Source organism: Fundulus heteroclitus, chromosome 16, assembly GCF_011125445.2.
Source record: "Fundulus heteroclitus isolate FHET01 chromosome 16, MU-UCD_Fhet_4.1, whole genome shotgun sequence".
Classification (NCBI taxonomy): domain Eukaryota; kingdom Metazoa; phylum Chordata; class Actinopteri; order Cyprinodontiformes; family Fundulidae; genus Fundulus; species Fundulus heteroclitus.
The window spans coordinates 2724295-2738585 of record NC_046376.1 but is presented as its reverse complement, the minus strand read 5'-3'; the positions used below and the strand labels follow the sequence as shown (position 1 = coordinate 2738585).

At 42.4% G+C, this 14291-nt stretch overlaps 1 protein-coding gene across 1 annotated transcript in view; it reads right to left on the bottom strand.

The window, feature by feature from the left end:
* The window catches only part of st6galnac2 (ST6 (alpha-N-acetyl-neuraminyl-2,3-beta-galactosyl-1,3)-N-acetylgalactosaminide alpha-2,6-sialyltransferase 2), a 36150-nt gene extending 23638 nt beyond the window's left edge, over positions 1 to 12512 (bottom strand). The window contains exons 1-8 of the mRNA XM_036148018.1: positions 12450 to 12512; positions 12351 to 12376; positions 12059 to 12201; positions 5926 to 6013; positions 5090 to 5261; positions 4460 to 4613; positions 3616 to 3754; positions 3431 to 3534 (exon numbers count right to left, since the gene is read on the bottom strand). Of these exons, the coding sequence (XP_036003911.1) occupies positions 3431 to 3534; positions 3616 to 3754; positions 4460 to 4613; positions 5090 to 5261; positions 5926 to 6013; positions 12059 to 12147 (746 nt within the window). The 5' untranslated portion in view covers positions 12148 to 12201; positions 12351 to 12376; positions 12450 to 12512. The remainder of the gene's footprint in view (positions 1 to 3430; positions 3535 to 3615; positions 3755 to 4459; positions 4614 to 5089; positions 5262 to 5925; positions 6014 to 12058; positions 12202 to 12350; positions 12377 to 12449) is intronic.
* Positions 12513 to 14291: the final 1779 nt, after the last annotated feature.

Sequence of the window (14291 nt, the reverse complement as noted above, 5' to 3'; positions counted from 1 at the left end):
AAGGAAAGCTCCGGTTAGAAAATAAATTAAAGACCGCAAAATGCGCGCCAGCATTATAATCCATGTTTACTTCCGCAAACACTGAAGACACTTGCTACGTGTGACGTCATCGCGTCCTCGAGTGCGCATGCGGGACACTTAGGTTCAACGCATTCAGTTCACACAGGAGATCACATACAAGTGGTATATATTTGGAAATGTGAACGACCACGCAAAAAAAAATCCCATTTCACAAAAAATCGGAACTGAGCATTAAAACCTGCAGTGTGAACGTAGCCTTTGTCTATAAAGGCAGAACAACCCTGGCTAAGCAGAAGTTGGTAGGACCTTCCTAGAGCTACTTCCGGTTAGCAACATGCTAACCGTTAGCCGCTAACATGGTTGTGTTCAGTATTACTGGCTGATGGTACTTTGTTAGTTTGGTCCAAATCCTATACTGGAAAGTGCCTGAAAAAAGGAGAAAATGCCATTTTGCATGGTTTTTGTTCATCACATCGCCATGGTATCTCAAAATGGTGACTGATACTAAAAGAGCAGTAGACTGGATGAAGAAGCACCTTTTGACATGTATACTATAGGGGTGAATATGTAATATTCTTAACTTGCTATATCAGGTTGTGATCCTGCAACCTCTGGATTGCCAGTCCCACAACTTAACCAGTAGACCAAACCTCAGCCACATATGATTATGCATTTTGCATACCTTAACTGTGTATGTTCCCGATGAAAACCATTGGCTGACATATGGCGCGAGCAGCACTTCCTTTCTCCGGAACCGAAAAGGCTGGAGACGTAATTTTTTCTGCATTTAATTCGGAACGGAGAGGGGAGCCAGACAAACTATCTGTTTTTGCTGGAAATATGTTAATAATGGCACAAAAGACATTTCTGCAGCACTTGGCAGGGGCAAAAATTGCTTAAAAATGGATATTTGACACCTCATAACTTGGAGATGCTTTATGCGACGTAACCCAGATTTATTGTGGAGCTTTCGCTATAAAGGCAAAACACACCTGACGAAGCAGAAATTTGTACGAGCTTCCTAGAGCTACTTCTGGTTAGCAACATGCTAACCGTTAGCTGCTAACATGGTTGTGTTTTATCATCACTGGGTGATAGTACTCTGTTAGTTTGGTCCAAATCCTATACTGGAAAGTGCCTCAGAAAGGGGTGCCAATACTTAATGCCACCAAACTTCACCAAAGTTCATGGGTCAGATCGGCCTCCTTTAGCAACTCAGCCTCACCAAATCTGGGCCCAGAACTCAACATTTGACCAAAATGGTGTGTAGTGCCATTTCCCACAGGTGGGTGGTGCTGTATAGGCCGGGGGGGGGGGGGGGGGGGGGGTCGTGTCTGGGCCTCATGCCAGGTCCTGTTGGAGTCAGAGGCCCAATAGGAAAGCATGTGAAATCAAAAAAGGGACAGAAAATGTCACATGCCTGATAATCACTGTAAAATTTTAAAATGTTACGAGGAAGTGCGAATTTCAGATTCCTCATCACAACCACTGCAGTGGGTGTCGAAAGTTGCCATTCTATCCCAATGGAGCCTGTCCCTGACCTGGAGTAACCTCTGGCCAGCAGAGCTCGGTTGTCATGTAAACTCACTGACACCTGCAGCTGGCCAGTCTACTGAAGTGCAGACACTTTGGTCAGATTATAATGGAGAACATTCCCTCGCACAACACTTTATATCTCCTGATCCGTAAATCGTAGAGACGTAATTTTTTCTGCGTTTATTTCGTAACGGATAGGGGAAGAAGACAAGCTATCGGTTTTTGCTGGAAATATTTTAATAAAAGGTGTAAAAAATTATGATATAAAGGGGATTTTTATGGAAATGCAGAAATCCTCTAAAAAGGGTCCCGAACAAATCGCTCTAGCTGAAAAGGTATAAGAGATATCAAAATAATGATTTCACCGTATCAGCAGTATCAACCGAACCGTGCACGCTACGGTTCGGGCCGCATTAATCGTGATGGAAGAAGAAGTAAAGAATAATAAATAGTCCGTTTAGAGGTGCATAGTAATAGGTGCCTCCCCATGCATTTGCTATGGTGGCGCCTAATTAAAGTAATTTCATGAACCTAGACTGTAAGGAAGAGAATAAACTGAAGTGTTCTTCAAGATTCTTTACTGTCGCCCCGTGTTACTTTGGTGAAACTCTTTCTGGACGTACTCCAGCTTAGAGAACAAACAACAGACAATAAACATGTATACAGTACTTTTTCACATTAGAGCGTGCAAAAGAAGGATAAAAGATTCTTTACCATATGGATGAAAATCCACTTTCTCTAATCAAGGTAAATAATCTTTATTGACACCATGTGTTACCATAGTGACACTGGCTCAGGATTTAAACAGATACTAGATAACACGCAGACACAATAAGACGTATTTCCACAAAAAAAACCATTATATATATATATATATGTGTGTGAAATCAGTTGATCATGCTTCCTGGCGGTCTGTAGTTGGTTCTTGGGCTGCCTGAGAGTTTTCCACTCTCTGATCTGCTCCACAAATGCAACCCTGGGTCTTTCTGCATGGAGTTTGCATGTTCTCCGTGTGCATGCGTGGGTTCTCTCCGGGTACTCCGGCTTCCTCCCACAGTCCAAAAACATGACTGTTAGGTTAATTGGTCTCTCTAAATTGTCCTTAGGTGTGAGTGTGTGCGTGAATGGTTGTTTGTCCTATTTGTCTCTGTGTTGCCCTGCGACAGACTGGCGACCTGTCCTTGGTGAACCCCGCCTCTCGCCTGGTGAACGCTGGAGATAGGCACCAGCAACCCCCGCGACCCCATGAGGGATTAAGCGGGTTAGAAAATGGATGGATGGATGATCTGCTCCACTCCATTTAGTTAATTAGTGGAGCAGCTGCACCTGCACTCACCTGAATGACCTGCATGGTTTTCACCTGTGACTCTGCCTCTTTAAACCTGCCTCTCTCAACCAGAGGCTGCCAGATTGTCTTCAGGCTTTGAGTGAGTTACTTTCCAGCATTAGTGAGCATCCCCTGCTCTGACCAGTTTTTCTCCTCTTGGATGTCCTGTTTACCTTGCTCTCACTGGATACCTCATCACTCTTCTGACATCTGGACACAAACTGTGATTGGTTATTGACCTTGTGTCATGCTCAGCCCTTTAGACCTGTCTTCCTTCTCCTTCCTGCTGTCCCATGTATGACCCTTGCTCGTCTCATGGACCTGCTTTCCACCTCCAGCCCATTCTGCCTGTTATCACCAGTTGGGAGCTGCCTGCCGTCGGTTCGTCTTTTTCGTGCTCACCCTGGACCTCCCTGGGCTTACCAACCTGCACATTTTTTGTTTGATTTTCTCAAAAACCCTTTTAAGTGCAACACTGATCCCTGATGATCTAACATCGTCACATCACCGGCTGATCATCACTGTGTCACAGGTGCGTTAACTCACCTGTCTCCCTTGTCTCTCCCTGAGGGAACAGTTTGACCCCGAAGAGTGGCCGCCATCAGAACATAATCTCTGATGTCTGACGGGATGAAGATGTATTTGATCTCCTGCAAAAACATGAAGGAAAGAGATGGATTGTAGATGAGGATAATTCTCCCCATGGGTTTGTAGCTCTGAGTGTTCCTAACCGGACTCTGGGGAACTCTGGTGAAGCCGTCAGAGCGGTACCAGCTAAGGGCGTGCTTCATGGTGTTGGTGGTGAAACCATAGAACGAAATCTTTGTCCCCACATCTTCTTCAAACCCTCTGATCACCGCTCCGTTCATCCTGTTAACAGAGCAAACACATCAAACTGTAGGCAGAGCTTCTGTTATGTTTGTTTCATTTTACCTCAAGTGTGGGATATTAAACCAGCAGATGCAGCAAATTCTGGTTATATATGGTCAATTCAATGGATCCAATTTTATTGATACTATTTTTGTTAGATATTACATAAAGCTGCAGGTTGATGGAGCTGTTGAACGTCACAGATGTGGCAGACATGATATGGACAAAGAGACTGCTGGAGGAAAGTCAGTTATTTCAGGGCAGCACTAAACCTTGGATAAACTTGGACTCCATGCATCCCACAGTCTGACAGATAATACCCAGTGGTGACACATTTTCTACTGACATGTGAGGGGTGTACCACTATTGCAGTGTGTCCCTGCTGATCTATAAGAGGCTGATGTAACCATCATTCGGGGCTCTTTCTCATTCCTTTTTACTGTGAGGATATTCATCAAGAGCCGCAGCTGAATATCTGTAACCCATTTCTTTGGCTTGTTTAGATTAAAACTGTTAAATTTGAGAGCCATTTCCTACAAAGACGTATGTGTGACCGCTTTTCCGGGTTAAAGACAGAGCACAGAGGCGTCCAGACGCCGACAGGGGGCGTAGTTTTCACATTTTCAAAACAAGCAGAGATGTGACAGTAGGACACGGCTGATCTAGAGGGGAAACCTGAAAAGGCCTTAAGTTTCCGGTTCTCACCTGAAGACCAAATCATGGTCGTCGATGTTCCTTCCTTGCCCTGATCCACGGAGGATTCCTCCGTTTCCCACCACAGCACAGCGGACACACTTGCCCGGTGATCCCTGATCAAAAAGTCGAGAGCTGTTGAGGAGGGATAGGCTTGCCTGGAGGACTGAGGAGGAACATAAAGACCCAAACAGATATTTAGCTGAGGTACTAGGCATTTCCTATTTCTAAATTTAAATATTTGCGGATCCTTCAGGGCTGGTAGGAGCTCTGGAGAACAAACATTTTTCAATGTGGGCCAGAAATCACCAAGTTAGAATTAATCATGGGTAAAAAAAAAAAAGAAGAAAATCTCAAAAGTAAACTAAACATGTTTTCTGTAGATCAGGCTCAGTAAATCATTCTAGATCAGAAATATAAAAAGAATCTCACAAATCTGACTCCATAAAAGAAAGGCAGATTGTTGCTCTACGCCTGTTGCTCTCAAATTGTGCAACGCGCCCCCTGGTGGAGGCGTGAGGGCATGACAGCAGGGGGCAGGGTGGTTGTGAGGAGAAGGTGAGAACAGCTTTGACTTTAGTCCAGAAAACACAGCGTGGGCCAGAGGCCTTAACTCCATGAGGCTGAATCCCTGGAGCCTACCGTTACCAGGAAGTCCCTTCCAGCCGTACGGAGGAGGTCGGCTCTTCAGCTGCTTCCAGGATGATCTGGTCAAACTTCCAGCCCACTGAAGCACCGGCAGTGAGAAGTTGAACCTCCTCCAGAGAAAAGGATCCTTCCTTACGATGGTTCTCAGGGAGCATGCTGCTTCTACCTGCAGGAATGAAAAGTGTTTAAACCGGCAGCACATCAGAGACCTTTCAGCCCCGGATCGACCCTCTCAAGTCCCACAGCTAACATCTAGAGACGAGGCCGCCTTCACCACCACATGACCTGGCACACATCTGAAATTAATAACTTCTTAACTTGTCTAACATGTTTGGAGCCATTTTAGATCATTTTCAGATTCTTGAAGTGAAATGTGGCTGTTTTTGACCATTTATCATGTTTTACATCTTGCTCTCTCAATACTTTTGTTTTTATGTCATCTTGTTCTGTCTGTTTTTGGTCTCAGGTTTATTTATTTCATCTTATTGTTTAATCCAATCTCTGCCTGTTTTAGCTGGATATCTTTTAATCTTTTAATTAACAAGCAATTCCAATGAAATTCATCCTCTGCATTTAACCTAGAGGAGCAGTGGGCCACCGCTGGGCAGCGCCAGGGAGCATTCTGGGGCAAAGGGTGTTGCTCAGGGACCCAGAGTGGCAGTCTGTGGGATTTGAACCCAGACCCTTGCTTCCTCCAGAATGCGATTTGCTCTCCCACCGCTAGGCCACCACTCCCCGTCAGGGTTTCATGTTGGGATTCCTGTGATTCCTGTCAGAAGTTGAAACATCTTGATGAGGAGAAACTGTTAAACGTTCAGGTGGAAACTCACCATCTCCTCCTGTGCTTCTTCAGTGTAGAGCTCCCATCTCACCTGGTCCTCACCTGGAGTCTCAGTGCTGCCACCTGCTGCCTGTGGACTGACATCACAACACACTTAAAAGCCTCATGGAGCAAACAAGGTTTCACTTTAATGCTAAAGATAAAAAAAAGAAAAGAAAACTGAACCCAAACTTCTCTAAATTATTTCAGGATGCAAATCAATTTATCATTTAATTTAACAAATACAAACACTGAACCGGGACTGATGAGGAACAATCTCACATCTTTGATGCTATAAATCTCTGAATTAGTGTCTAAAGACAAGAATAATTGTACAACTCTGTGATGTTTGAATCAAAAAGAGCTTCTAAAAAACACAAGATCAATTAAATTTCATTTCACTAGCTCCAATTAACACAACATGTCGTCTCAAGTCACTTTCCAAAGTCAGCTTCCATCAGATCCTCCAGGTTGGTGAGAAAGTTTCCTCTCTAAGGAAACCCAGCAGGTTGCATCAAGTCTCTCCAAGCAGCATTCACTCCTCCTGAAAGAGCGTAGAGCCACAGTGGACAGTCGTCTGCATTGTTGATGGCTTTGCAGCAATCCCTCATACTGAGCATGCATGAAGCGACAGTGGAGAGGAAAACTCCCCTTTAACAGGGAGCCATAAAACGCAGCCATGTTGCTGCGTGGGTGTGTAGACGCCCTCGCGGCTGCAGGTGACGCAGCACAACGTCAGACCGGGTCAATCTGATCTTTTGCTTTAAGAGAAAAATGTCAATCTTGACTGACCAGGAAAAAAAAGACATTTCAAGTGAGAGTTTGTGTTCAAAGCATATTTATCAACTAAAATCTTATTTTCTTGTTGTGTCTCTGCATAAAGTGGTCTAGTGGTGTGAGAGCAGGATGTTTGTGTTTTGGAGAGGCCCCAAAAGGTTGTTGGTTCAAAACTCAGTCTGTCACTATGAGCAAGACCTTGACCCAGATGTCTCCCTGTGCTCCACTCAGTCTGAGGGACGGGTGAAAGGCAGAGACAAGTGTCCCCTCTGATGGACAGGCAAGGGAAATATTTTATACGCAACTATTTTTAAAAGCTTTACAAGGAAAATACAAATAAGTTGAATAATTCACATCCTGTGTGTGTTTAGCGCTTTATGTTGTTTTTTTATATAGTATTTGGCTTCTAACACTGTGACTGCTGTAATGTTCATTATTGCTGTGATTATCTCTGAGGCGGCCATGTTGTCCTGCAGTTGGTGCAGAGGGAGGAGGAAAGAACCGGAACCAGCAAAGCCAGGTTGGGTTGGTAATAAATAGTTTAATTTTTAATAATTTAATTATATTAATCAAGAATAAAGAATCTTCGTCACTATAATGCAGAAGTGTCAAAAGTATTCACGTCTAATAACTGATTAAAAGTATAGATAATAGGGTTTAAAAATACTTCTGCAGAAGCATCTACTCAAACCTATTACTCGAATACTAATATAAAAGTACTGGATATAGATATACAGGACTGTCTGAAAATTAGAAAAATTAAAATTAGAAAATTAGAATATTGTGATAAAGTTCTTTATTTTCTGTAATGCAATTAAAAAACATGAAATGTCATACATTCTGGATTCATTACAAATCAACTGAAATATCGCAAGCCTTTTATTGTTTTAACCCTCCTGTTATGTTCATTTGTTAGGAACAGCAATGCTGTTCGCGGGTCAATTTGACCCGGTGCATGTTTAATTATCCAAAAGATGTCTGAAACCAAAAAAATCCTTACAAGCATTGTTAATATTTCATTACTAACTCCATTACTAACTATTCTATCAATATTTAGTGCAATGGTGTTCCTTACCCTTAACAGGTAATGATCCAGTTATGATAATTCACTCGTTTTTTTTAAAAAAAACAGCATGTTCAAACTTTTTTTAATGTTTCACCACTTTATTTCTTTTGAAAGACCAACATATAAAACACAATAGTTTTACACAACATTGAAACTTAACATTTAAATTTTGTTTTACATACATGCACTGTTTGTGAACCAGAAATGAACAAAATCGCAATACAATACAACAAACAAGCAATTGCAATATGAACAAGGTGTATGTGTGTGTGTGTCTGTCTGTTTGTCTGTACATCTACACAACACACGAGTGACATGTCATAACACTGTGCTTCGTGCAAATGAATTTTGCACATTTCGCGCAGGTCATGCTTGTCTTGACATCGTCAGATGGCCTGCAGACCTGGCTCCTCTTCCTCTTTCTTTTCCCCTCAGCAGCAACCTATAAACAAGAGGACCATGATTACTTTACTACGGTGTCTTTTTGCTGATCCCAAGACACACATAGCTCACTCTCATACACTTATACACACACATGCACAAACACACACACACACACAATTACTTACTTACCTCACGCATTGGTGTACTTGATGCAGTCCTCTCCTGGATCTCCCTCACTGTGGCTGCAGCGGCTGGGGTCCTTGGCAGGTGCTGCCTACGTTGGATGTGCGGTGTCACAAGCTCCTTCCCCGGCTCCTCGAGAAAGATGCGCCTCTTGTACAGCTTTGACACATTCCAGTCAGGAAATATCTCCGTCCAGATGATAAACGCATTGTAGGCTGATACATCGATCATGTTATAAAAGATGACCAATGGCCAGCGCGCAGTCATCCGTTTGGTGCTGTAGGACCCTGTTACTTTGTCTAAGTTGTCTACCCCCCTTTGGTGGCATTGTAATCAAGGATCATGCTTGGTTTCTGGTCCTCTCTTGTGATGATTTCAGCATTTTTGTGCAGAGTGCTCATGAGCTCAACATTTTTTGACTTTTTGGGGCAGTAAGACACTAGGGCTGTGGTGTCTGTGAAGGGAAACATGGAAGATTGAGGGGCCCTGTCCTTGATTACCAGCAGCTCAGCATGGAGTTCAGCCCTGTTCTTTCGGACAGTTTCGACCATTGTGAGCTTTCTCTTTAGAAGCTCCTGGCACAAGTTGTAGTTTGTCACAGGTTATGTTCTGTCCCCTGAGACCCTGTGCCATGTCGAGCATGACCCTTGTGCCCTGATTCTTCTCTGGGGCTCCTCCAACCAGCTTTCCAGTGTAAACCTGCATGTTCAATGCATAGCTGGTGTTTGCATCACATGCTGCCCAGATTTTTATCCCATATTTAGCTGGTTTGGAAGGCATGTATTGCCTAAATGGGCAGCGACGTCTGAATGCCACCAGCCTTTCATCCTGTGTGTGTGTGTGTGTGTGTGTGTGTGTGTGTGTGTGTGAGTGAGATTGGGGTGAAACATGTCTCACAGTTGCATTTCTGACACCCTTTTACCTCCAGTTTGACTGCTGGGTCAAATTGACCCGAACAGTATCTATGTGATATAAACATGCAGGGGGTGGTTGCAAATATGTGAGATGAACCATTTTCATATTATATGTTGATTACACTATTTAAGGCAAGCAGAAGAAGTTTCATGCTGAAAAAATACTTTTAACTATTTTTCCTAGATCTTCAAACTTTAAAACGGGTCAATTTGACCCGTAACATAACAGGAGGGTTAATATCACTGATTATGGCTTACAGCTGAAGAAACCCAAATATCCTATCTCAAAATATTAGAATATCGTGAAAAAGTATACTAGTAGGCTATACAACTAATCACTTGAATCGTCAAATTAACTGGAAACACTGCAGGGTTTCCTGAGCCTTGAAAAACACTCAGCTTGGTTCAGTAAACTAAATCACAAGTATGGTAGTGGTTAAGAGACGACATCAGATTCTCACAGTAACTGGTGTACTGACCATGGCATTACTGTCCTTGATTGGCCTGCCAATTCCCCTGACCTGAACCCCATAGAGAATTTGTGGGCTATTGTGAAGAAGAAGCTGAAAGACACCAGAGCCAACAATGCAAATGAGCTAAAGGCCGCTATTGAAGCATCCTGGGCATCCATAACACCTCAGCAATGCCACAGGCTGATTGCCTCCATGCCACGCCGCATTGATGCAGTAATCTGTGCAAAAGGATTCCCAACCAAGTACTGAGTGCATTAATGGACATTTTCAAATGTTTGATTTTGTTTTGCTGTTATCATTTTTTTTTTACTTGGTCTGAGGAAATATTCTAATATTTTGAGATAGGATTTTTGAGTTTTCTTCAGCTGTACGCCATAATCAGCGATATTAAAACAATAAAAGGCTTGCGATATTTCAGTTGATTTGTAATGAATCCAGAATGTATGACATTTCAGGTTTTTAATTGCATTACAGAAAATAAAGAACTTTATCACAATATTCTAATTTTCTGAGACAGTCCTGTATATACTTAAAGTAATCCCCCATTACTAGAATTTTATTTATTTTTAATATTGAATAAAATTGGGATTGGCTGTTTCACTCACATATATGTCCAATTTGTCCGAAGTAAATATATTAATGGTGCATATGTTTATGGAGCAGAAAATCTGATGTCTAGTTGCCTCCAAGTATTGGTGTAAAAAAAAATCTAACTTCAGAGACATTATCAATAATCTCTTACTTTTTATTAGACTAAATTAACATCCATGCGTAGCTGCAGGAACTGATGAGGACAACAGACGTACGATAACAACTGGACATGAAAATTAGATTATTACCTTATAATATATAAAGTATGGTTGTCTGTATGAAGCAGTGTTGACAAAATTAATGATTAATCCTAGCGGTTACTCAAAAAAAGGAAACTAATAATCCTAAAAATGCACTATTCTTCTACTTAAGTCTTTGTTGGCTTTGTGGAAAACAGCTTGGTGAAACTCCGCCTCCATCCACAAGCAGCTTATGATCAAGTAGCAAAAATAAGCTGAAATAAAATAGAAGTAACGACACTATTTTTAAAATGTAAGGAGTAGAAATAAAAAGTAGGCTAAAAAAAATTACTCCACTAAAGTATAAATCACCAAAAGTTCTACTTCATTAAAACGCACCAAAGTATTTGTACTTAGTTACTTGACACCTCTGCCATAATGTAGTAATGAATTTTGTTGTTACCATAATGAAATCTGTTGAGGTCCGTAGATTGTAGCCCAAACTTTTCTAACAGGCTGACAAATGTTTCACTTCAGGTCTAACTCGTATTTCAGGATGTAGTTTGTGTTTTTTGTTCCTTAAATTTTGCTTTCATTTTTATGATAAGCTCCTTGTTTGGTAAATTTCGATAAACTGAAAATAGTTTCTATTTCTATAATTAAATGCACACGTAGATTTAGTTGTTGAAAAAAGTGTTTTTCTACTGTGAATACAGTAAATGCTAAATGGTCTGTACTCGTATGGCGCCTTATCCAAAGAGCCCAAAGCGCTTTTGTTCATGTCAAAGGAAACTAATGTCAAAGTTACGGCTCCTGCTGTGTCTGTCCTGCGATCAGATCAAATCAAAGCAGACTCTGGGGCCCCAGCCGGCCCCTGGCTGCAGACCACCTGCTGCTCCATCAGACCAGAGAACATGGCTGATACCTCCAGAGGTAAAGAAGGTCTTCAGCAGCGCTCCCTGCCGTCCAGAAGACCTCAGCCTCCTCAACAGGTGGAGTCTGTTCTGACCCATCCTGGAAAGAGCATCAGTCCAGTTCATGGTTCTGGTGAACGCTCAGGTACTGAGGAGAGTCCATTATCTCCACATCAGTTATCTGGATGTTCTCCTGAGTCAGTGGGGTGGGTCTGGACCTGAGAAGGTCCACCATTAGCTCCTTGTTCTTCTCCTGGCTTTAACCTTAGGTGGACCTGAGTTCTCAGGCAGGAGGTCCAGATCTCTGCCAGTATGAGTCCCTGCGGCTGTGAGAGAAGCTCTCTGGTTGTACAGGAGGAGGATCTCATGAGGACCTCTCAGGACATCAGACGTTCAGCTGCAGCAGAAGTCCAAACACTGTGAGACTCTCAAAGAGAAATCTCTGATGTTTGGCTCCAGATTTATGCTTTTATTCAGTTCTACTTCTTTTCACACATCAGAACGAAGATTCCTGGATTCATCCTGAGTTAATTCCTCTGTTAATCCAGCCTGAGCCACAGAACGTTGATCATGAAACCAGAGAATGAAGCTGATCCTGCTGTTAAACCAGCAGACATGCTCTCTGATCCTGCAGAACGACCCCCCCCCCCCAGGTGTCCTACCTGCTGGACCTTCTGTATAAAACGAAGCAAACAACAAGGCCGCCAATTCCCAGCAGCAGGAAAGCGCTCTTCATGGAGGAGGTCCGCATCGTTCACCCTGCTGTGATTTCCTGTCATGTGGAGTCAGGCGTGCCAAAGTTCAGCTGCAGGTGGAGGAGGAGGAGGAGGAGGAGGAGGAGGAGCAGGAGCAGGAGGAGCAGGTGAGACAACAATGACATGTTTGAGTTCATGTTCAAAGGAGCAGTCAGCTCAGTCTCAGTCACGCCTGTGGAAGAAAAGAAAAGCAGTTCACCTGCAGACTGGTTTTGCTGCTCACACCTGAAAGCCAGAGGTTGGACAGGTGACAGCATGGGGGCGGAGCTAGGTGCTCAGATTGTTTTTCCAAACACACCTGTTGTGACATCACTACTGGGGGTGGTGTCAGTGATGTTGTGAGCGCGCACCGCAGACATGGAAGACTAGACGCTGCATGGGCATCTGGATCGAAGGTCGCCGCCATATTGTGAGTGGCAGAACTGTTCTGCTCAAGGGCTTCTGGGTCCAACGGTGCCACTGTGAGGCTCTATCTCATTCTGAGTTCTGGCATATTGCACCTGGAGATCAGAACTAGTTTATTTTAAGAACAAATACTACAAGCTGTGTATTACAATGTATATATACAATATATATATATATATATATATATATATATATTAGGGCTGGGCAAGTTAACGCGTTAATTTCGCGTTAATTCATTAGACTATTAACGGCGATATTTATTTTATCGCGCATTAACGCATGTTGCTCAAATGCTTTCAGTCAGTGTCAGTCAGCAGGCGCGCTGACTGCAGCACGCTGTCACGGAAGCACTCTCCCGCCCCCCCTCCCCTCTCGTACATGGCTCAGCGGCGCCAGCCAATCAGCACGCAGGCTCAGCCTGGCCCGCCCACTCAGCTCTCACACAAACTTCAGCGCCATCTGACAAACTTAAAGAAACAGCTGAGAGAGACCGCAGCAGCGAAAAAACATGAACAGGGAAGTAGCACCGTTTGGCTTTATTTTAATACCGTAAATGAAATCAAGCTGTATGTTTTGTAAAAAGCCGGTTCATTTTAGTGGAAACACAACAAATTTATCTAAGCACGTGAAAAAACATGAAAACGTCGAGCCCCAGAAACAGAGAGAGGAGACGAAACTTCTCTCATTGCCCCGACAGACCCACAGACTGACGTCACTGACTGAGGCGTTTCAGTCCTCCAGGGAACATCCAGGTAGATCAGTGGATGGATGGATGGATGGATGGATGGATGGATGGATGGATGGATGTTACTGGAGCCCACACATAACATGTAATTAAGACCTTGAAAGAACCCAGTACATATATTAAAAAGTGTTATTTAAGATAAGATAACATTAGTTAATCCTTTTTTTATCCCACGACGGGGAAATTTATAGGATTAAAGCAACAGGCAGGTGCACACAACACAGACAAAATTACATAAGGATTGAAATATATAAGAGGTGGATTAGCGAAAAACACTGAACATAACATTATTATTATTATTATTATTATTATTATTATTATTTAATTGTAATAATAAAATAAAAACCACAAAACCCAAAAGATCAACAGTTTCATGATACATCAAGCTTAGGGACTGGCTAATATACAGCAGGTCAAAAAAGGCCATATTTTGGCTGCAGTGCTTGCTGTTCTCTTATGAAGAAAAGATCAACTAGTGCACTAAATTCAATAGATGGGTTGAAAATATCCAGTATAAAATAAGTGCTACAAATGTTACAACACTTTTGTTCATATGGCAGCAGAACATTAAAATAAAAGTGCTTTTTACACTACTTTTGAATTCATTCTTGGAGTTTGTAAATACAATGCGATTAATCGCGATTAATCGCGATTAATCAGGGCGATTAATCGCGATTAAATATTTTAATCGTTGCCCAGCCCTAATATATATATATATATATATATATATATATATATATATATATATATATATATATTCAGTACAATGTTCCACTGGCCTTTTTGACCTATTCTGCAAAATCAAAAACTTTCTCATCATTTGAGGCATCAGTGATGAAGTATGGGATGATACTGACGATGTGTTCCTTTTCAGAAGTAACGGAGGACGCGGATAAGCTCAATCATTTAGAACAATGAGGCTTTTTTATGGGTGTCCTTTAACACTTTTTAACGAACACCCTGCAGCCAATCAGAATCGAGCATTCACCC